Raw genomic sequence first — 24,739 nt, 5'->3', positions numbered from 1 at the left:
TTAAAAAGCTGCTTTAATGAATGGAATGTTGTAATTTATTTAATTATTCCCTCATTTTTAGGATGTTTCTAAACTTTCTACTGTTAGGAAACAAAGGGCTGCTCCTATCCCATAGGCTGACAGTCTGCATTGGAGCCTTGGGTCCACGGGGTTTGGACGGGGGGTGGGGGGGAGTTAGAAAACTTGCCTAGTGAGTAAATATAAGTAAAACGGGCAGCAATCAGACATACTAATAACTGACTAAAAAGTACAGATAATCAGGTTTTATTTAAGGTACTTTTTGTCTGATAATAGCCTCACTTCACAACTATTTTATCTGATTAAAGAGTCTGAAACTCAGGTTTACTAATTGTGACCAATTTTTAAATGCTATTGGCAATTTGCTTATAAAGTGAAAATTGTATATCATGTAAACTGTGATAAAAAAGAATTGCTACACTTAAACTAACACATACACACACACACACACACACACACACACACACACACACACACACACACACGAGGCTTGTGGATACAGCTCAGTGACCAGAGCATCCAAGCTCAGCATGGGACACGGGAGCAGCTCTGGGTTGAATCTGCTGAGTCGCCAGTGGGAGAAATGAAACCTCCCCATACCATCATAGAGGGTGTCGCAGGAAACATGGTAGTTGTTCCTGACACCCAGACCTTGCTAAGGGTCCTGGGAAAGCTGAGCCCTGGACGTCAGGTACAGAGTCTGAAGTTCAGGTGACTGAACGAGTCCACCTCCTCTCCTTAGTCTCAGTCTCTCCTTGAGACAATGCGTCTTCTGGCTTGCTATGTGTTCAGACTAGAAGCACTGTACCTGGGGTTTAATGCTACACTTAGAGTTTATTCAAACAAACAAACAAACAAACAAACAAACACACCTCAACAGTTAATGCTATCCTAACTGCAGATTTATTGGACATAGTTTAGTGGGAAAAACAAAGGCAGAGTCTGCTAAGCAGCCCGCCCGTCAGGGGCGGCTGAGTGCGCAACACTAGCTGTTAGCCCGGAAGGACTCCATGGGCCAAGCATCCGCGTGGGAAGGAGCCGCGTGGCTTGGAGATTAAAGGTCAAAGAGGACACCTGGGCAGGTTTGCGGTTTCCCTTTTTCATTGTGGGAGCCTGCATCTATTCAGGTCAGTCACCTCCCCTGGCCCTTACAGCTTCATCTAGAGACTGTTCTCTGAAGAAAAGACGTTCAAAGGCCTGGACTCCTCTCCCAGTGCAGTTTGACTGTCCCTCTATTTGGGGTTACAACTTCCCCATTTACTGGTTACATGACCAGGAAGTTTTTCCCTTTGCAAAATAGATCATCTGACCTTGCTTAAGACTAAATAGTAACACACTTCAAGTCCATGGCTAAGCTGGGGGCGGGGTATCAGCACGTGTCTACAATCCAGCCCTTGGGAGATGGAGGTAAAAGGACCAGGTGACAGCAAATTTGAGACACAGTCTCAAGAAACTCCCAACTAAAACAAAACAGAAACCAACAAACCAAGGCATCAGGTGGTTGTGAGGGCAAGAGAGTTGGGGGAAAGTACTGAATCAATGAACAAAATTTGCCTGCGGTGAGCGGGCAGTGTCTTCCCTCTTGAAGTATGAGGTGAAGAAAGCTTTGAATAAAGGAAAAATGCTTAAAATGCCCCACTAGATGATCTACCAGCTGCTTAGGGACCACAAGAACGTCCCAGAATCCTTTGAGGTATACATTCCAATTGTCCCCGAACCCCTAAAGCATTTTTCTCTATATATTTAGCTCATGGAGAGAAATTTTTGTAAAAAGGGAAACCTCTATTTCCCTAACCTAAGTCATGGGCAGAAACTTAATAGCCTGTATGTGAACTTGTGGAGCCACCAGCCTGTGACAGGGCAGAGTCCAATTCGACTCTACGGTCCTTGTCCCATCACCTCTCTCCATGCCGTTTCTGACTGAAGACTCTCCTTTGAAGAGAAGTGGTTAGGAAAGAAAGCCTCCAGTAGGAAGGTCTAGTCGACGAAGTGATTCTCGGCATGTCCTGCTCGCCTCTGGCCCTTCTGTAAACTGGTTATACCAGTATATGACTGGCTGTGGTGGCACAGGCCTGTAATCCCAGCTCTTGAGAGGTAGCAGCAGGAGGATTAGGAGATTAAGGTTATCCTTAGCAGCATACTTACTGAGTTCAAGTCCTGCCTGGGATACATGAGACCTTGCCTTGAAATACTACCGCTACCAACAGGGGCTGGAAAGATAGCCCAGTGGTTAAAGCACTTGGTGCTCTTCAAGATGGGTGGAGAGTTCCATTCTGAGCAGCCACGTTGGAAGGCTCACAACACCTGTAACTACAGCTCCAGGGGATCCACGCTCTTTCCTGACATCTGTGGGCACTCACTGTATTATCTTAAAGGCACAGGAGGACTGCCCATAAGCTCGGGGCTAGCCTGGGAGTTATTAGTGAGTTGCAGGCCAGCTAGGGCTATATAGTGAATCTAAAAACAAATCAAAACAAACAAGCAAAACACCCAGCAAACAAAACCAAAAAGAAGGATTACACGAGGAGTTAAAGAAAAACTCTGCGTGCAACAGATAGTCACCAAGTTACTACTCACAAAGCTAACAACATGAGGTGCTCTGTGTAAGGCCCCCATTAGCAGCTTTACAGACACCACATATCTATACAATGTCACATAGCAAACAGCACCCCCACGTACACGGGAAGAAGCTGCCACATGGAGGTCAGGAACGCCACGGTCACAGGCACAGGTAAACCTGAGCTTTCAGAAGCCTGAGCAGTAAGCATGGTTGGCTCCCAGAACTTCAGGGCCTCTGCTGTCAGCACAGTGCCAACAGCACTGACATCTGCTCTGATTCACCTTGAGGGGAGGCGAGGATCAGGGAACATGTTTAGGCCAGTGAGTGGGTAGCATCCCTAGTCTTTCCTTCCTAGAGCTCTGTATGCTGTGAGGGGCTCTCACACCAATTACAAGACAGAAGTTAATTTGGACACAAAGCCATATAAACACGAGGGAGAGAGCAGCGGAGCAGAGGAGAGCCACTAGAAGTTACCACAGCACCAGAGTTCCTGAAGCTGGGCTGCTTTTATTTTCAAATGATTCCTCCCGTTCTCTTTCAGATTCATGGAGGACTGTTCATCAGTCTGCAGCAGGGGCTCTCCCTGTGGAGTCTCGGGGAGCCTGCAGCTCTCAGCCTCAGATAGGTTTCCCCTCTGCAAATGATTCCTCTGAGGAACATTATCAGATCACAGCTGGTCAAAACACTAAACCCTGATTCTCAGGATCCCAGCCAAAATCTACAGCTACAACTCAGGAATTGGGATGCTCAGAAAGAAAGGGGGTGGGGGATGGGGTGGAAGGCGGGGGAGAGAGGGAGAGAGAGAGAGAGAGAGAGAGAGAGAGAGAGAGAGAGAAACTTTTAGATAACATTTGATCTTCTCCCCCCTTTGCAGCAGCCACAAACTCTCGCTCGGTGTTTAGGTTGGGGTCCGGCCATCAGGTCTGAAGCCCTAGGCACTGCTCTGCGCCAATATCATGTCAACTGTGCTAAAAAGCAATAATCGTTTCTCACCTTCTAAAAGATTACTGCTAAAATAATGCAGAGTAATGACAGGGCCATGCCCGGCGCCAAGAGCAGGTCGCCAAGGCGAGGCTGAGGCAGGATTACGTCTTTTGGCAGCTAAGAAATTATGACATAAAGTTAGTTTAAAACAAAACAAAACAACCTTCATAAATTAGACTACTATTCTCTTTTCAAAACTTAGCCAAGGGTAGGTTTATCTTCCTCCCCTCCCTCTCTGATCAAGTGGAAGTCAGGCCCTTCTCTGTGGAAGCCAAATTTAACAGCTAGATCTTATCTCCCAGGAGAGAGAGTGGGGTTAACAGTATTAAGCAGGGGTCTCCTGGCCACAGGCAAGGGATCTAAGGGCCTCTCACCATTACCAGATAAGTGTAAGTGCTTAATCTTTGCCCTGGATGCTAACAAAAACTCCAAACAAAATAAAAATAGAAACAATCTTGGGCCCAGAGCACAGGCTGAAATGTGTGTCAGTGGCCACCTTTCCCCTGGGCTCTGTTTAGAAGGATTTCTGCCAAAGTCTGACTAAAATAAGCAAACAGTAGAAAAAGAGAGTGGTGGACAAGGAACCCTTAGATGGCTCACCGAGCAGGGATGGAAAGATGAATTTGGAGAAGACAGAGCCCACAGGCAGAGCACAAAATAAGCACTGAGGCAATCAGGTCCCCAGGATGTGTTGGGTGGATCAAGCATCCCAGGCCTGGGCAGCAGGAACCAGTTTAAGGGAGTAGGCCCAGCACAATGGATGGGGCTGGGACGGTGGAGGAGAGCATTCTGCCTGAGCCCTCCTCAAAGCTGAACTCCCGGGATGGAAATGCACAGACTGTCCACAGGCCACGGGGAGGCCCTGGGATGGGTCAGGTCATCTCCATCACCCATCAACTTTCACGTTAGGACATCAGGACAAATTAATATGCTGAAATTTCAGTCAGGCATCAGACATTAGCGGAACTATAAAATGGTCTGCAAGAATAGACATAGCCCATCTTGATGTCATTTATGTGGTGTGTAAGTAACATCCTCTAAGAGAACATGGAAAGAGATCCCAGAATGACAGCTGGAGACCCCGTGCCGTGTCTGGACAGCACTTGAGACCTGGGAATAGTAAACTGTTTATGCTGAAGACCGGGAGGGGAGAGCCCTCTACCATTTTCCAGGGAAGCCAAGGGAACCACCATCTCACAGAATCCAGCCGCAGAAGGAGCCAGGCAGGGGAATTACAGCCCTGGCCTGAGAATGCTCTCACAATTGAAAACCAGCCTTGCAAAGGAAGTGTGAGACTCCGGAGGCCAATGACAGAAACTGTGAAATGAGGGTTTTGAAAGATATGTGAACAGTGAGCTACCATCAAGTTTCAAATCAACCCTGACATGATCTAAACCACAGGGCTCAGCTGCCTGTGCTGTTCTAAAAGAAAACCAGATCTCTCTGCCACCACACCAAGGGGTGCCGTGGCCTTGGGCGGAATCTCTTGGTTACAATGGATCCCCAGTTAATCACTGTTCCTCAGCAGACTGAGCACTCTAGGGGTGCCTAGGGGTCCACTGAAGAACTAAAGAGTGCAGCATGTCTTAGTAGCAGGTGATTAATTAACATATTCACTCGACCTTCAGTCTACACTGAGTATCTACTCCACACAGGCAAAGCACTAGACTTGGGATCTAACAGCAATGGCTAAAGCCACACTTCCTGCTCTTACGTGGATTAGAGCTAGTGGGAGGGTCAGGCATGTGCCATAGAACCCAAGACACAAATGTAAAATGACTACCTCAGACATGTACTATGTGTGATCACAGGATCAGAGTCCGTGACAGAAATAAACTGAAAAAGGTCAAGGTCTTCAGGGTCAGTAGAAATTTTCACCAGCTGCAGGCCAGAAGAGGGTGTCAGGGCTGCGGTTAGAGGTGGTTGTGGGCCACCATCTGTACTGTGGGTGCTGGAACAAGAATCTAGGTCCTTTGGAAGAACAAGCGCTCTTAGCTTGTGAGCCATCTCTCTAGCCTAGACCTTTTTATAGAAGCTGATTTTTCTCATGTGTTTGTTACAGTAACAGTTGCCCAGCACAATGTGTCTTAGGCAAGGGTCCCCACTCCCACCCCCAACACACAGTGGGAAAAGCAGCTGCAGGTGGAAAGAAAACGGGGGTTGGGGGGTCCAGAGGGGCTGTGGGAGCTCAGGCTGGGCCGTGGAGGGAGAGCGGAGACTGGCAGGCCTGCCGGGCTGAGCATGGCTGGGGAAGGAGGAGGCTATGAAGTTCCGTGCTGATCAGAGAAGGCTGGCACACCACGGGCTCACCGCCCCGCCACAGAGACACAGAAGAAGCCAGTGTGGGTGGAGTGCGCCGTGTAGAGGCCAGAGGCAAGCGGAGTGAGTCACAGCAGACACGCTGCCTAAGAACAGGTGAGACGGAAGGGGCCCAAGTCTGCACCTCTAGGAGCAGAACTCTGGTTTGTCATCTTTTTGCTTTGGCTGCACTGGGGATCGTGTATGGAAGGCAAATGCTCTACTACTGAGCTCCAGCCCCAGCCCCAGCCCCAGCCCAACTCTAGATTTATAATAAAGTTGAAGATGGGTGAGCCTATGAGGACGCCAGGGTGTAGCCTGGGCCAAACGTCGGGATTCCCTTGCTGGAGCAGCGGGTGGAGGGCCCTGGGTGTGGAGCACGGGTTATTCTAAGGTGAGAGGCTCCACACTGGCTCTGCTCACACCTTAGTGGTGTGACAGCTGTGTCATCCGTGAGTGGGTTTGTCCCTCGGTCCCTCAACTTGATGTTTAAGTCGGGAGAGTATAACAAGTCTGGACTCCCAGGGGTGTTGGGAGACGATGGAGGGTTCCTGGTGAGCTGCAAGGACATCCCTTGAGTGCCCACTCACTGGAGAACTGCCGGACAAGCAGCACAGAGAATGATCTCAACAGAACCCACAGGCTGACAGTCTGGGAACTGTATTCTAAACTGAGCTTAAACCCAGGGATTAATGATCAGTGGCCACTTTGGGGTTGGGTCAACAAAGAGCTTACCACAAAGCCTTCTTGAAATTTACTGTAATTTTGAGCTCTGGAGACGGCTATCTGCTAGTCCTTGTTAGCATGTGTTAAAGGAGGCCTCCTGAAAAACAGCACCTTTGAGTGGCTCTTCTGTGATTCTCTCCCCATTCAGTTAAACATAACCACTCTCCAAAGCTCGGTGTAAGTGCCACTTCTTTCTTGGAAGCTCCTATGATCATGGACAATCTCTGATCTGGGCAATCTCTTGGCCACACCCCAACTGCAGGACTTCTGTCACCCAGCTTCGCACTAGCGTTGCACTAGCGTTTCAACACACGTTTCCAACAGACATCTCGGAACCCGTTATCTGCTACTTGTTAGCCTGTGAGGCTTTGGAGCAAAGAGATGCACAAAGAAGGCCCCCATCGTTACCAGAGAATAAAATAACAAACTTAACACCTCAGTGTGTGCTATGCACATTACAATGAGAAGAGAGTTAGTTGGGCACATCTGCAGAAGAGGCTATAGCTAACAGGCACCCTGGAGGCCATTAACCAGGGAAAGGGATGGAAGAAAAACATGAGAATGAGAGCATGGATATATTCATCTCTCTCTCTCTCTCTCTCTCTCTCTCTCTCTCTCTCTCTGTGTGTGTGTGTGTGTGTGTGTGTCAGGGTCAAGGAGCTCGAGAGGGAAGGGTGTTTAAGACTGAATACCATGCAACCTGTGTGCACCCAGCCGTGGAGCACCCTTGTAAAGCAGGCAGTATGTGGGGTCCCTGCACCCTTGTAAAGCAGGCCATATGTGGGGTATCTGTACCCTACTTCTTGAGCTCCATCTTTCCACTCTGAGATTTATCACATACGGAGCTCACCACGGTTCATACAGTAACTTGTACCTGGGGCTTTCAATACGGCTGTTCTGATTTGAGGTTTGGAGTCTAAGACATGCTAGATTTAAAGGCAGGTAAAGTATCTTATTAGTCATCTTAAGGGTCTGGGGCAAAGAGTCAGTGGTCAAGAGCACTTGCTGCCCTTTCAGAGGACTGGGTTTGGTTCCTAGTATTAATACGGCCGCTTAGAACACCTTAGATCCAGTGCCCTCTTCTGGCCTTTCTGCAGGACTTGTGGTGCACATAAATATGCATACACCCACATAAATAAAGAAATCTTAAAAAAATAATTTTAATGTAGTGAGTATTATGTTGGTATTTTAGCTAGAGAATTTGCATCTCATTTGGGTTAAATCAGCTATATTACTAAAGTTTACCTTACCTGTCTCCTTTGCCTGACACAATGAGGCTGCGGAAACTGCTGTCAGCGCTTCCTGCTGCTCCTGAGCCTGACACGGACTCGGGGCCTTGAAAACTGGCTGCCCTGACAGTGTTTCCATCTCAGTACTTGGCAGCTACTTTTCATATCATCTACAATTTATTGAGTAGATATTACTTTATAATCAGGAGGAGCAAACAGAAATTAGACATAAACATGAAAAGCAAACATCTTCAATCTGGATCAGACTTGCTGGCGGAGGAGAAAGCAGCCCCAGTGAACAAAAATCTGTCACTGGCAGAAAGTCTGAGCACAAAGGATGTTGGACAGCTGTTCTCCATCCTGACTGAAGACAGAAGAAAGCGGAAATGGGTGTTAACCACAGGAGGGGGGCTGTAAGTTAAATATAGGGAAGAATTTCCTGAAGTGAGGGTGTTTAAACTCTGGAATGAGTTATGGAAGGAGCCTGTCCCCCCAAAGTCTTTTAAAGTCCCACAGATGCCCACATGCCTTGTGTGTTCCAGTCCAGAGGCAGGCGATGGCCCATCCAGGCCCCTCTGAAATAGCTATCTGAGGAGTAAATAACTCCAGTAAAACTTTCTTTTTCATTAACTTTCTACTCGGCTCCATCTTTTATATTAGGACGCCAGCCTAAGAGTCATAGTCTCAAAAGCAGGCACATGATACCTAAGTAGTACTCTTGAGACTTCAAAGACAATGTCACTTGATCTAAATATAAAGACTATCGTCAGCTAGCTGTGGCTTTAAGTCCCTTGGAGGTCACCTGCCAGAGCCCAGCTCTGAATCTGGCACAAGCATGACTAACGGAAAGGGCAAGGGAAGATGTTTGTAAGATGGGAGACTTTCAAACTCTGACTGCTGTTGCATTGAGGTGATTTTGAAGTGCACTGCTGCTTACTGTAGACAGAAGTTTACTGGAACAGCTGTGCCTAAGTGTGCCACAGCTAAAGTCAGCCTGGTAGTGCAACCTGTCATCTCAGCCCGTGGGGGTGAGGTGGGGGTCAAGAGTTTAAGGTGGGCTTTGGTTACACCAGACCTGTGTCAAACAACAAACAAACCACCCGAAGTTCCAGAGTTTTTGGGTAAAGTCCTTTCCCTATTATTTCTACTTAAAACTGTTGAGCACAATTCTCGCTCCTTAGAAAGAAAAACAAAACTGCAGCATATGAGGGCAAGGGCAGGAGGAGTTCTGAAAGTTCAAGACGAGACTGTCTTTCCCCGCCATCCCTGCTGGGGGTTGGAAAGGAAAGGAATAGAGTGGATGGGGAGCAGGGTGGATGGGGAGCATGGAGGATGGGGAGCATGGAGGATGGGGAGCACGGAGGATGAGGAGCAGGCAGATGAGGAGCAGGCGGGATGAGGAACATGGGGGATGAGGAGCACAAATGAGGAGGATCAGACTGGATGAGGAGCATAGAGGAAGAGGAGCATGGGCAGCAAGGGTGTGGCGGGTCTGTCAGTGAAGAGAAAAGCCCCTTACGTACGGAGTCACAGCTACTGTGAGAGACTACTGTGTGAGAATGTCCTGAAAGGCATGCCCTTCAAAACATTCAATTTGTCACAGCTCCTTTAGAGCAGAAACTAAACCAATGTGAACTAGGCCCAGGCAGCATGAGCTTTGCTTTTAAAATACCCTTCATCTCTTGCACAGCACAAGATGCATGGGAGAAACTTGAATTGTGAAATGCATGAAAATTTACTACATTTTATTATTATTTTTTACTTCATTGATTTTTAAGATTTAATTTTGTGTATGTGTATAAGTGAGTGCAGTACCTACAGAGGCCAGAAGAGGATGTCAGGTCCCCTGGAGCTGGAGTTAACCGACACTTGGGAGCTGTCCAGTTAGGGTGCTGGAAGCGTTACCTGGGACTTGTGGAAGAGTGGTAAACACTTAACTCCTAAGCCATCTCTCTAGCCCAACTTACTATTTATATGGTTCCTTTTGGTTTATGACCCCTCTGGCAGATATTATCTCATTTGTTTTACATATCTACACTCGGGAAACAGGACTGGGTCTATGAATATCAATAAAAATAACTTGACACTTAAAAAATAATTTATGAAATTTAAGTGATACAGCAGAAACCGACACCCATGCCCTTTGACCCCCCAAGCGGGGTACTTTCTTTGTTGCATCACACTCTCTTGCATGAAGGTGATGGTGAATTTATACTTTATGACAGAGGGATTTGAAATCATGTTTTTGTCGAGTCTTACTTCAAGAACCACAGCCTTGATGGAGGACAAAGACTCAGGCAAGTGCTCATGAGCTGAGGGATGGCCACACCCTGTGGTCTCTTCCTGCTTCTTAACTACGGAGCAGGCACTGAGCAGAGGCTGGACTCCAGCATGACAGTTCTTGTGGGCTTTGCAAAACTTTATGAGGTGCCTGGGTAAGCTTCCTCCAGAATGAGGCTGGCCTTGCTGTGTCATTCTTGAAGACTCTGGTGTGACTTTGGGGGTGTCCTAGGGAAGGTAACGGGGGTCAGGGTAACGGTGCACAGTATCAGAGGCACGGAGGGCAGGGAGGCACAGAGGAGACATCAGCATGCACGGTCATCATGGTGGGGGACGAGAACTGTCCTCAATGGCTGTCATGTCAGTCTGGCAAGTCACCTGTGAGTTTTGTTTTGAGCTGTGAACCGTGATCATTACTATTGCCCTCAGCTCTCTCAGGGCTGTTAGAAGAACAAATATATACAGAAAGGTTTTTAAGTAAATGGATTTTTAATAGTAAGAAGATGGATGTTACCAATATGTACAGGCAAACAGATTGCAGGGTGCTTTTCTCTGAGTCTGCAGAAAGGTTAAAGGGGCTTGAAAGAAAAATAGTTAACATTTTACACCATTAGTGTTTAAGAGAGTTAAGCCATTACATAAACACACAAGAACTATATGAATACCTATTTGTAAGAAAAAACATGGACTTTAAAAAAACCAAAATTCCTATAACAAAGAATGAATAATTTTGAAAGACAGAGGCTATTCATTATCCATTCATACTAACTGCTAAGGGGGGCATGAATGTACCTCTATTTAAATATCAGCAGCACCTCCATCAGCTAGGTCCTGTTACCCTCAGTCCTGCCCAGAGACTGGGGTCAGAGGTATCAGTGTCAACCCGTCCATGCTCTTTCCACTTAACTGTACTATGTTGTCTTCTAGCAATGACCCTTTGGGGGTCAATCAACCCTTTCACAGGGGCTGCCTAAGACCATTGAGAAACAGATATTTATGTTACAATTCATAACAGTTATGAAGTAGCATTTTATGGCCGAGGGTCACCACAACATGAGGAACTGCATTAAAGAGTCACGGCATCAGGAAGGCTGAGAACCACTGTCTTAAACCAAGTTCCCAACACCCAAGTCCATTCTGTGTTTCAAGTCAGCTCCCCAAGGCCAAGCCCCTGCTCCTCAGACTAGCCAGTAAAGAACTTCTGGCCAATCAGGTAACTTATGCCTCTCTTAGAGCACTTATATTTTTATTTTTGATTATTATGTTTTTATTTCATCGCCTTGATTAGAGAAGTAGTGAGAGTGCCTGTGGGTGTTTGCTCCACGGAAAGAAGCCACCTTGCATTCACTGCCCTGAACTAGGCTGGGGCAACACAGGTAAACTGGATGCAGACCCCAGTGCATGCTAAAGCCCTAGGGATTCCATCTGGCGGCTGAGCTGACTCTGAGCCACTGAGGGAATATAGCTTTGTCCTACCTCTGCCCCGTGCTTGGTAGTGAGGGCATGAAGTACAGCTTGGGTTGCACTTGAATCTGTGGGAACATCTAGAAGCACTGTGATCAGAAATGCATGTGCTACGTCTGGGTCCCTTCAGGTGGGAGGGCCAGGGAGATGCGTATGCAAGGGCCCTGACTGCCGACGTCCCTATCCAGCCCTGTGCTGGGCACATTGCCCCATGGCAGTCACTGGCCTCAGATAGCAAGCACACTCCTCTTTGACCATAGCTTAGCTCTTGAGGCCGCTCTGAACGTGCCCATTGACTTGACTCATACCCACTTTGTAGTGGGAAGCGCACAGGAGAAAGGGCACACAGCTGGCATGCAGGCGACTTTAAGCGGAACACTTGAGGATGGGACTCTAAGCTGGAATTCTGCCCGTCAATCTGGCATCACCTGGCAGCTCTAGCTGGGTTCATGACACTAGGATGGGAAAACAGGGGTCACCTGGGAACGAGCTGTCAAAAACCAGTGAGAATCCCACCCACACCACAGTGTGCATGAAGAGAAAGGGCTCGCTTCAGGACTGCTCAGGTGGAGGCTGACAATATTAGTCAAGAATTCCTTAATATACAAGAAAAAAAAATCACTTCAGTAAAAGCCTTTATCACTGCCCTTTCTTTACAAAATCAGAACAAGCTGCCATATAACTTGGATGCTTCCCCAAGGAATTTAATGAACACACTGATCCTCCGCCAGCTCTCAGTCCTGAACTCCAACAGGACAGACAGACAGCAGCGTGCCTCCACAGGACCTGCCAGAGGTAACCTCTGCACAAGTGTTTCCTTTCCTAAAAGATGTTAAGTCTCCCTTAGGAGCTGAGACATTAAGAGTTTCCCCACAGAGGAGCTGAGTTTGTCTGGCCTTTGCCCTAGGCTAGGGGACAGGAGGGACCCCAGTCTACAGAGGCTTAGAGAACCAGCTTGCTCCAGTTTTGTTCAGGCTTGGGGAGCCAGGCCTCCTGTGGAGGCCCTGACTTGGAATTATTCAGGAACATTCACTTTCCCAGTACAGTGGCTGGAAAACATCGGCCCAGTTTTCATTAGAGACCAGAAAGTGGGCATTACCGCACTGCCATGGCAGGCACAGACGGGCATGGTGTACCAGGTCAACACTGCATTCAGGGCTTAATGGTCTTGCCATGTCAGTGCCAGGAGACTGAGATTCTCCTTAATTGTTACAGGGTCATGGGTCAGTGGCCCTCACAGGCATTTCGTTTCTCTGTGCCTTAGAACGAGTTGCTGAAAAGACAGTGTTGTAAGTGTGGAAGGGCAGGAGGAGAGCTTGAGGAGAGTATTTTGTGTAGATTGTCTGAAGGCAATTCAGAAGACTCTAATACAACTGCAACAAAGAGCTGTGCGCTCTCTCTTTATCTCTCTCTCTCTCTCTCACACACACACACACAGACACACACACACACACACACACACACACACACACACACACAGAGAATGGGACAAGAAGAACCAGGGAGATAAGCTGCACTGACCCTGTTGTATGGATAAGAGAAGCTGGTGGTCACGACAGGAAGAGTAAGAGAGGCGGGGAGAGGAAAGGAAGGCAGGGGGTCCCCAGCAAAATCGGAGGCTATGCACATGCTGACCAGGATAATTCAGGACAGTGACCTTTGAGGTTGGCATAGAGCTTAGCAGGTACATTGATTGAACACAGAATCGGGTCAGAGTGACTTTAACAAGCACCTGAACATAAACACGACAGAACACAAAAAGTCCTGTGATCATTAGAGACATCAAACCTGTGCTCCCTGAATGAGCAAAACCCACGGAGCTCTGGCTTGTTTCTGTCAGACTGTCAGCCGTGGATGAGTCCTATCCCATACAAACTGCTCCAAAGAACAGGAGGAGGAAAGGCCCTCATCTCATGTGCTGCAGTTACAAGGTTTTTGTTTCTGCTCATGTTACAACCAAAATCAGACATGGGAGATTTTTTTCCTTTTTTTGTTTTTTTTTTGAGACAAGGTCTCATGTAGATGAAACTGGCCTCACTGACTGAGGAAGACCTTCAACTTCTGATTCTCTGCCTTTATCCCCAGTGCTGAAATTACAGGCACATGCCATGACATTTGGTAATCACACATTTGAGAGAGTTAGTTACAGGCCAGCCAGAGCCACCTGGGATATATGAAACTCTACTTTAAAAAAAAAGAACGGAAGAACTGTTTCGATTTACTTTCATTGAGGATGACTGTGGAATCCTGACCTGCCTCCATCTCATATCTCAAGAGCTGGGATTACAGGCATGTGCCATCATGCTCAGCATGAGATACCATCTTTATAATTAATAAGGCTCAATTATCATTAAGCAACCAAATGACCGAAACCAAATTCCAAATCAAGATTCTAAGTTAAGCCTGGTGTTTTACAGAGCCCCGTGAGTAGGGCTGCACACAGGTTGGGGTGGCTGGGTACATTGGTCTCTTCCTGTGGGCTTAGGAGTCACACGGGGCTCTGTCCCTCCACTTGCTCTCTCTCACCAGAGAACTTTTTTGTGGGTGATTTAGGGGCAGAATCTGTGCAATCTTGGCTCAGCATGCCACAGGCCCTGGCATGGAGTCAGCTGACAGCTCTCTGCAGTGTGCTAAGGGCCTCCTCTGCAGGAGAGCTGGGCTAATGTTCGCAGTAAGTTTAATTTTGAGTGATGTCTTTGCAAACCCTTTTTATTACAGATCTAAAGCCACTTTTTCCAAGAGGCTTTATCAGTAATAAAACTGACATTTTGATTACGCTAGTCTGTCTCTTATATCCTCTCTCTCAAATGGTTCCAAATGTCAAGGGAGAAGAGGGATGCCGTTTATTGCACATCCTCAAGCCACATCCAGACACACAGCAATTACATCTTATAATAATTAAGAAGGAGGCATGAGTCTCTGGAGAGAAGTTAAACTCTGAGACAGAACAGGAAGTGTGGAAACAGACCATGGGTCCTCGGGAGAGGTGGTGGTGTCTATCAGCGGGAAGAGAGCTCCTGCAGCGAGTGAGGCAGGTTCACTTGGTGTTTAGGATGGGGTGGACTCTTGATGATGTATCAGGCAGGGCTTCGGCTGCTTCTTTCCTGCTATCTTAAGTGGCTTAACGCTTGGGTTAGGTCACCTCCTGAATTACACGCCTTGAGGGAAGGGGTGGAGTACTACATGACCCTTCAGAGAGCCTGGCTCAGGGTTACAGGGACCGGGACACACAACATCTGCAGTCACTTTTTGTCAACACAGGTACTGTTATTATTTTACATTGAACTTTGGTTCTTTGGCTGCATTTGAGGTCATTATCAAGCTTTGACAGCTATTTTGATATTCTGAGCTGAGACTTGGTTATGGGTTCTTTGTAAAGGAAGATGCTTGAAACCTGTCATTCTGAGGGTCATATGGACAAAATAAATGCCAGAGAGCAACCAGAGATGACATTTCCTCTTTACCTGCAGGGCCCGTCTTCATGTCACAAGAGAGAATGAATGAAGCCAGGACTAGACTTCCCACCCCGCATCTCATGCTCACAGTGAACTGCAGAGGTTAGTTAACATGAGATTGTTAAATCAATTTCAGAGAGGCCGGACTTCAAGTCCACACATTATACCAGAACATCTGGGCTCAGAAGTCAAAGAGACTTCTAAGAGACTGGCCACTGCCAGCCACCACCTTCTCGAGATCTGATTCCTACTTACAAGATTTACTAAATTATCACCCACTGCTCCAGGACACAGGCTTCAGGGTCCCTAAACTCTGGGCTCAGTCACGTGAGTCACTTTAACATTGATGCTGTGATAGGCAGCCTGCGCGACAGCACATGGTGACCCCTGGGGCTCAGACTCCAATTACAGCTGCCTGTCCTGGGGCCAGGAGTCAGTAGGCCTCCTCGGCCTCAGCATCACACTCTAGGACTCCCCCCCCCCCCCCCCCCCCGCCCCCAGGGTGCTCGCTCTGCTGCCTTAGCCAGAGCAGAGCTTAGGTTACAGGCTGAGATGGCTGCCGGTTTATCTCTTTAGCTGTCTCCCTGCAGCAGAAAGCCCAGCAGGCAGGCACAGAGCAATGTGGGGGCCTGGCAAGCTTTGCAGATGTCTCAGCCACTCCCCATGGGTGGGGCCAGGCATACAGATTATACAGATACTTACCACCTGACCATCAATCCGTGCTCCATGAAGTTTTTCAGGTTAGGAAGAGTTTGCCTCAAGTCTGGAGTCCCCAGGCCATGCTGGTATCTTAGCTGCAAGGAAAGGAGAACAGAATTGAAAGCTGTTTTGGCAGATGCTAGGCAATGCTCAGGAAGATGAACTCCCAGATGAGCAAACATTTAAGTGTAAAAGGCCACATCAACCACAGCAGAGGCACGGCATTTAATATCTCTTCTTTTACTATTACCTTATACCTTGAACTTGAAAACAATATGGCCAATCTCAGGCCTTGATCTACTGTTTTTCACTCCCAGACCTTGGTTAGTGTTTCTAACACCACAGACATAACCTCACAGGAATATTTTATTTAAATCAGATAAACATTCATTTATTTTTATTGTATGTGTATGACTACATTGCCTGCATGTGTATAGGTATGCCGCACATGGCCTGGCCCACAGAGGCCAGTAGAGAGTATAGGCGCTTTTGGAACTGAAGTTACAGGAGGTTGTGAGCCGACATGTGGCTCCTAGAAACTGAACCTGGGTCCTTAAGAGCAGTAAGTGCTCTTACTTTTAGCTTTGTGTATAAACGGTGTGTCTGTGTGTATTTGTATAAATATCGTGTCTGAGGGAGCTGAGGGAGGTGTCTGGTCCCCTGGAGCCACCAGACAAGGGTTCTGAGAATCACACCCTGGTCTTTGCAAGAACACTGCTACTGCTGAGCACTAAGCCGTCTCTCCAGCCCCTCAAAGAAAATCACATTACATGTATTAGTGTCACGCTAACAGGAGCTCAACTCTAGGTTTCTCTACAACATTCACTGTGTTTGCATGTGAGCGTGAGGCGGCCTCTTGAGGTTTTATCACTAGCAGTACAACAATAAAAAAAAGAAAAGGCAAATTTAAGAGTTAAGTAAAACTTTACCAAAAGATTAATTTAATCCATGAACATCCAGCACTCATGATACTAAAACTCACTCTCTAGAACGAGGCTGTAAAGGAGAATCCCACACCACAAGTGAGTGTCTAGGTGTTGCGAGTGAATACAGACATTAAGTAAGAAGGCGGAAGCACACCGTTAGAACTATGAGGCCCTGGCTATGACTGAAGCCAGTTCCCCAGGCTTCCTCAGTACACACAGAACCAGTGAGGGCCTGTTTTTCACAAGCTGTTCTTCTACTGCATCCACTCCACTGACTGAGGAGAAAATTGGTAACAGCACTCGGGAGGTCAGGGGAAAATATTCTCTTCCCTTCAAACCTAGCTTGGTGACCTAAATCACCTCCTGAGATTTGCTAGCCTTGAATTATAAGATCTACTCCATATTAAATGACATCATTCCTTGTATTAATATAAAAGCATTTTTTCCCATACATTGATAAAAGCAAAATGGCTGATATCCCAAAATGACATTCCTGGATTCATTGTTTCAATAAGAAGTGAAATTGTTTACACATGGCATGAAAATTTCACCTGTGATTCATACTGAAAAATATTAAATATTAAAAAAAGACCCATGCGGAACAGCATAAAACTGTGTGTCTTTGGGCCAACACACAGTCAGCTGCCTGCTCGGGCTTCACTGTGGACAGGGGTGTTGAGTTGTTTTTAGAGACCACAGAGAAAAATTCTCTTAAGTCTGATTTCAGTCAAAGAAATGAAAATGTGGGCACTCCAACTTTGGAGGTCGGAAGTGACTGTCGCACTGCACTACTGTGCTGGCTAGCATGTCAAGGGTTGGGGGTGTAGGGGGCATGGCCGCCTTTACAGCCACCGTGAAGGGAGAAAGCAAGGCCACAAAGGTCTCCAAGGTGCACGGCATCTCCTTCGCTCCTGCCGGAGCCTCCTGATTACATTTCCATGCTCTCCCATCACACAGGCCTTCAGTTTCAGCACAGAGAACACAGGAGAGACGTTTGTATGTGGGGCTGGCTGACTGATCACTTTGCACACACACAGTCATAGGTTTGGTCCCCAGCACCACTGGAACGGGGCACGAGGCAGAGCCCTGTACCCGGCACTCAGGAGCTTGATGCAGGAGGACCAGAAGCTGAGGGCCAGCCTGGGCTATATACAGAGTTTAAGGTCAACCTGGGATATATGAGATCTGGTCTCAAGAAAAGAAAAAGAGTTCCTAATCATATGTTTCTTTTTCTTTTCTTTTGGATTTGGTTTTTTTCAAGACAGGGTTTCTCTGTGTAGTCCTGGCTGTCCTGGAACTCACTCTGTAGATCAGGCTGCCCCTGCCTCCCAGAGTGCTGGGATTACAGGCGTGCGCCACCACCGCCCGGCTAATCATATGTTTCTATATAAACTCTGCTTATTACTAAGTACCACCAGAGAAGTAGTCTAAAGTGCCATACAGAGGCTTCTAATGAAAGAATCCCACTGCCTGGTCTCCAGGAGGAATTGCTTCTGCTGTTTCTCCCCCATTGCATTGCCGTTTTTCTCAATGCTGCTGCTGCTAACATTTCCAGCCGCCTACCTCCCCGCTTTGGCAGTGTTCATGGTCCTGGGGCAGGGGAATATAACTGTCTCACTCCTCTCTCTGTTTTTTTGGTTTTCCAAGACAGGGTTTCTCTGTGTAGCCCTGGCTGGTCACTCTATAGACCAGGCTGGCTTCAGATTCAGAGATCCTATGCCTCTGCCTCCTGAGTGCTGGGGTTAAAGGTGTGTGCCACCACTGCCTGGCTTGCCATTTCTTACTCAATCTTACCCGCTTTTATTAAATTCGAGAATTTGTTTGCCCATACATACAATACATTCAATACTATCTTTTTGAAATAAGGTTTCATGTAGCCCAGGCTGTCCTGAGACTTGCTATGTAGCCCAGGCTGGCCTTGAATCCCCCAATTTCCTGCTTTTGCCTCCCATGTATTTGATTATAGGCATGTGCCACCACACATGATTTCAGCATCCTTTTTTTTTTCTTAAATCAACATTCAGAATTGGATTTACTGTGCCTCCACAAGGACAGCATATGAGCTCAGTGCTGAGCCATAGAGCACACTGGTCCTTTCTCCACATGACTGAATATGCCACACCCACCTGCTCAGCCCATTTCTCCCTGAGGAGATGTATGGCCAATCCAGGTCACTCACTGCGCCTACGTCCTCTTATGTATAAAGTGGGCATGGTTCCTGCCTCAAAGCATACTGTGTGGCCAAAACCAGTATCAGGCCCAGCCAGTATTCAACACACACACAGCCTTACTATCATTAATATGCATGTATATTCTTTCTGTCTGATCCCATAGCATCTACCACGAGGCTGGGCTAAACTTGCTTAATAATGACTTAATACTTAACTAATTAGAAGGGAATTAGTGAAGGAAGGAATGAGTTACTTCAGATCAAAAGACACCAAAAAGAAAAAAAAGAAAAGAAAAAACCCTAAGTCTTAAGTCTTTTAAATGCTGGTTTTCACAGACTGGTGTGGCAGTGATAAAAACATGTGTTTTAACAGCTTCAAAATAACAACACAGGGAAATGGACAGACTGACACATGATGTGGTGTCAGGAACCTGAGTGACAGAGTCAACTGAGCTGTGTAGCCATGTACAAAATTCTTCCTGGGTTGAGTTAGTCAACTAATTTCAAGCTTTTAAAATTTCATATTCTTTACCAAGTTACCCTGGTGAAATGAGAGAGAAAAGAGAGAGAAAGGAAAAACCGAAAAACTAAGGCGGAGGGAGACAGGACTGGGCTCTCGAAGTCCCAGGGTTTCTTGCTTAGCCACTCACTGACCCATCCAGCACACCTTCCGGGTGGGTAAGGTGGCCTTGGACCCACAGCTGGACAGACCCCTTACCATGCGATCCCTCTGTCCAGTTGTGGCAGCAAGAGGACCAACAGCATCTGCCACAGGACCACTGTGGACACCCAAGAGTGTCCTGGCCATTCTTGGCTGTCAACTTGACTACATCTGGTATTTACTAAAACCCAAGCTGCTGTGTCCACCCATGAGGGCTTTTTCTTGACTGGATCATTCAAGGTAGAAGATCCACCTTAAATCTGGGCCACAGCTTGTGGTGGCAGCCTACAGAGAGGACATGAAAGAAGGAAGCTCTTGCTTTTGGTCTGCTTGTCCTTGTTCATTCCCTTCTCTGGCATCACAACCTTTTCCTCCCGGATTCTGACATATACTGAAGACCAGCTGAGACACCGGCTTCGTGGACAAAACTACTATTTGATTCTTAGACTTTCTGTTGGGAGGGAGCCATTGTTGAACTAGCTGGACCACAGCCTATAAGCCACTCTAATAAATTCCATATTATAGTTATATATAATATGGAATATTATAGTTATATATAATATGTATGGAAAAATATATAAAATTAGTTCTGTTTCTCTAGAGAATCTTGACCAATACAATGAGTCTTACTTCCAGAGAATAGGGGCTCCTGAGCTCTGCTTTTAGAAGAGGCTGAGGCAGGAAGACCAGAAGTTAAAGCCAGGAAGAGCTGAGCCAGTAGCTGCTTTCTGTATGGGACCTTGCCTCAGCTCCATCAAAGCCCATGTCACTGACTACAAGCAGTGTCACACTTCTCTACATCCTGCCACTTCTACCTCTCCCTAGGGGGAGGGGAAAGACAAGGGACAAGCAAATAGAATATCACTTTGGGTCTAAGTCCCTCAAATTAAGCTCTGGAATAAACATCTTTTGTAACACATCTTCCTGCACCACCCAGAGGCAGCAGTAAATAGAATTTTGGTTTCAATTAGCCTGAAGTTCAGTTTCCTCTGGTTGGTCTAGAAATCCATGGAAACAATTGAGTCTTTCTGCACTTCAGTGGTAGTAGGCGACTGGGATGAAAAGAGCATGCAGATCATAACCGAGATGGGAGCGGACAACTGAGGCATGGTTTCCCTGGATGAACTAAGGAACAGCATTGTCCGGGTGCAAAAGAACAGCCTGGAGGAGGGAGCTGGCCGTACAGTTACAGAACGAACAGAAAGACAGCTAGAGCAGGGCACACTCAGACCGCCACACTATCTACAGCTCTGCCAAATTCCAGGGCCTATTTCCTTCCCCCACCCTCCCTTTTTTTTTGTATAAAATTACAGTATGCCATCACATCCCAAGGCCTATCCAGTGGCCTTGAGATTTACCAAGTAAGAGGCTGACCTCGATGTTGGAGCTCCTAAGGGCTTGGGGTGAACTGCTTTACACAGCGTGGTGAGTGAGTGCAGCGACAGCAGCAGGAACCACCCTCTGCAACTCCAGAGATGGAATTTGAAAATAAGCGTGAGTGTACTTCTGAGAGCTCTGCTCAGTGAGTGTCCCCCTCCTGAGCAGAGAAGTCTGTTTTTATATCCAAGCACTCAATCTGAGTTTTAATTTTTAAACACTATTTTTTTTCTAGGTCAAGAAAGACTCTGGGGTTTAAGAATCATTTTGTCATTTAGGTTTTGGAAGAGGAGAATTTCACTTTAGACAACACACACACACACACACACACACACACACGACTGCATGGCTTATTAGCTCCATATGGAGCCCGAGCTGAGCCGCATGAGATGGCTGATACAAACCGTCTGTCACCGTGAGGGAATGTGGATTAATATGTGGCTTCAATAAAGGTTACTAAAAGATCAACACGTCGTGATGGGATTACAGTGAGTCTGACTACAAAGAGAACTGGTCTGCGGGAACTGAGAGGAAGAAATTAAAAATGTACATATGTATCAAAGATGTAACTTCAGATGGCTTATGTAGTTAAAAAATCTCTGTAGGATTGGTTCCTAATATTTCAACTCAAGACCAAATATTGGGGTCCACTAACTTAAAAAGAGTGAGATTCTGAGCTTTAAGAAGGGCACTGCCATGTGCAAACCCGCCTTTCGAGAGGAGACTGAGGCTACTTTGAGCCTAGCATGAGCAGGCACACTGGTTCTCAGAGTGAGTCCTGGCAACACACATCTCCAGGGAACAGCATAGAAACTTCATTATGAGCCTCCTGGTTGCAAGAATGACCTAAATACTTTCCCAAGCCCATCTATAAACACATGCCAGTCTTTTCCACGATAGATGGGCTGTAATGTAAACACTTTACATAGCCAGGCCTGCCGCCCAGAGTTCTGAAGCCTTAGCATCCAGGCTAACAGCGCTACAGGGCTTCAGACACTCTCTAAGGCATACATCAACTGCCCTCGGAAAGCAGTTTAAACTAAGGCACCGAAAATGCCTTCCCACCTGTTTCTCACAAGAGGGAGGGAGCTGTCCCACAGCAGATCTCAGAGCAGGCGAGTCCAAGTTTCTGGGTTCTAACCACAGGTTCTTTTCTTTGTACTGTGTTGCTTCACTATATTTATGAAGCACAGATCGTATCTGAGGCTAGCTCATTCTTACGAAAGTCCTTATATTACAACCATCCTTTGCATCAGAATCTTATGCTGAAGCCACTCTGCCCATCATCCTTGGTGAAGCAGTGAGTTTGACTGGGGTTATGCACAGGAACATGGGTGAGGGGTGACCTACAGACGGGGGGCTCCACCATCTAAGAAAGTACCCATCTCCAGTGACCAGTAATGGCTTGTCTTCAGAAAGTGGTGGGAGAGCGACTAGTGACCCAGACCAGTGCAACCTCACAGGTCCTCTTCCCCCCTCCAAGGGAATGTTAGTGGACCCTATCATGTCCTCTGGTAATCAGAGATGCTCTGATCTTAAGTTGGCAATGGTCACGTGATGCCCAGAGATGAAGTTCTAGAACATAGCACTGTGACTCCATAGTCAGCCTGCGTCTCCATCATTGGCAGCTCTTGTAGGTTAACTCATGAGGTTCAGTAATTAACGCTGAAGTGGACATGCAAAACACAATCATGCATGCAGCTGTAGTTTCAATTAATCCCCTTCAAAGGAAGACTGTGTGCCCTGAAGGCTAAAGGGCGTGCAGGCTGTGTAGGATCCACTGGGGTAGATACCATGCTGCCCTTACTGCTGGCAGACGGGCACACTGCTTTCACATGTGACTTGTTCTGCATTGATCTCTGACCCAATCAGATCCAACTCAGTCCTTAAACTGATCACACTTTCCTGACACTTGTTGATATAATCTGACTATATCTGGAACTGTACATTTGACTGAAACTGCATCCTAGTATAACAAAGGCCATTTTCTAGAATGTTGTGGAAATCGTCCTACGGAATATAAATGTATCTGCGCTCATTCGTGACTGAGATCTACACAGGTTCTTGTACGTGGGAGTAGTTTATGCTTTTACTTTCTGAGTACTATTCTACTGTATGACTACACACCCAACTATAACCCCAGACATTGATCTCAGTATGTGTACAAACACACACACAACACACACACACACACACACACACACACACACACACGCAAAATAATAAGAAAAAAATCTGTTGCTGTAAATTTGGGTACACAAGGAACAAAGGCCCATTCAACATTTTCTAAATAAACTCTCCACAAATAGTATATCTGATCACTAATAGCAGTTAACTCAATAGTCATCTAATAGTCTGTGTATGGTGATGTTCATGAAGGCAGAAATATGTGCATATGTATATACATATGAACACCCATATATGTAGTAGGACAATTTGGAAATAATTTGAGATTTAGAGATAAGAGTTAAATCGAGGTGGGCAGTGCTACCATATATCTTTAATCCCAGTGCTTGGGAGGCAGAGGCAGGTAGATGCCTGCCAGCCTTGTGTACAAATCAAGTTCCAGGATTGCCAAGGCTAAACAGAGAAAACCTGTCTTGAAACAAATAAACAAACAACCAAACAACCCAACACAACAAGAAAAACTGCCGTAGAGTTTGAATTTGCATGCAGGTTTGTGAGCGCTGCCACTTTGAGTCTTAGCCTGAGTGAGGCTGCTCTCTCACATTTCATTTTCACCCTATGATCCATGTGCCACACACCTTGAGTAATTACTTGTACATTTTCACTAATCTTCAAAACTGTCATATAAGACAGGTAGTGTGAATTCAGCTCTATGCGCACGAATGTTTAAGAGGTAAGGGCATCCTGACATTTCCCTAGGAGCAAATAAGAGAAGCTGGCATCTGAATTCAACCCTGAGAGTGGGCGTGGGGGGCTGGGGGTGGGGGTGAGGACGACACAGCAGTCTAGCCAGTCTAGCCATGCGCTCGGAGCTGCCCACTTACTGGCAGCATTTACCAGAGACCCAGTTCCTGTCAAAGAAACGATTTCTTCTCTTGATTTCTGTTTCCAACATGTATCGCTACTCAGCTGCTGTTAAGTTATACACATTCAGTCTTCCAGCATTTTACATTATAAATTAATTTCCCGTAGTTTCTTTATTGTTCTCTGCAGTTCTGAAGTCCCTCCAGTTTCTTTAGAGAACCTGGCAATCAAGTGCTTTAAAAGTGAGAGTTCTCTGGAATGTACTTTTCTCTCATTAATGGGATTTTTCCTCTAAAAATGTTAATTTTATTATAATATAGCTACTTATGCCTTTTATGTTGTTTTGAGGAAGTTCACTGACTTCACACGTGCCTACTGTTTAGTCTCTGGTTGATCATAAATAAACAGAGCTTCAAAAACACCCAAAACCAGCAAAGAATGTCATTGTTGTGAGTTGCTGCGGAATAATGTGAGTCATTGTTTGATCTGACAACTCATTAAGCAGAAAGCAGCTCACTGGACAAATATTTCTGTTAGCCAGCTTCCTCTCACTATGATGAAACTCTTGAGGCAATTAACATTTACTGAGAAAATAGCTGTTTTGGCTCATGGTTTGGAGGTTCTGGTCTGTGATCAAGTGTGTCCCCCATCCCCCCCATCCCCCCGCCCCCTTTGGGCCTCTGGTGGAATAGCACATCATGGCGGAAGTGTGGCACAAACTGGTCCACCAGTCAGGAAGCCAAAGACGGAAGAGGAACACATAAGTGGCCTATGGTCTCCTCCAAGGCCTTGCCCTCAGTGATGTCCCACAAAGCCCCATTTTCCTTGAAGGTTCCCCCAGCACTAGAGAGTACTACTCCAGAAGAAAGCCTTTAATTCATGGTCCAGTGGTGGATGTACC

General features: G+C 46.6%; 1 protein-coding gene across 3 annotated transcripts in view; it reads right to left on the bottom strand.

Moving 5' to 3' along the window:
- The window catches only part of Uvrag (UV radiation resistance associated), a 257,422-nt gene that overhangs the window by 5,118 nt on the left and 227,565 nt on the right, over positions 1–24,739 (bottom strand). For all 3 annotated transcript variants that reach the window (XM_052158118.1, XM_052158124.1, XM_052158130.1), the window contains one exon: positions 15,717–15,808. In XM_052158118.1, coding sequence (XP_052014078.1) covers positions 15,717–15,808 — 92 coding nt within the window. The remainder of the gene's footprint in view (positions 1–15,716; positions 15,809–24,739) is intronic.

Source organism: Apodemus sylvaticus, chromosome 1 (assembly GCF_947179515.1).
Source record: "Apodemus sylvaticus chromosome 1, mApoSyl1.1, whole genome shotgun sequence".
NCBI lineage: Eukaryota > Metazoa > Chordata > Mammalia > Rodentia > Muridae > Apodemus > Apodemus sylvaticus.
This window is presented reverse-complemented; position numbering and strand designations above follow the sequence as displayed.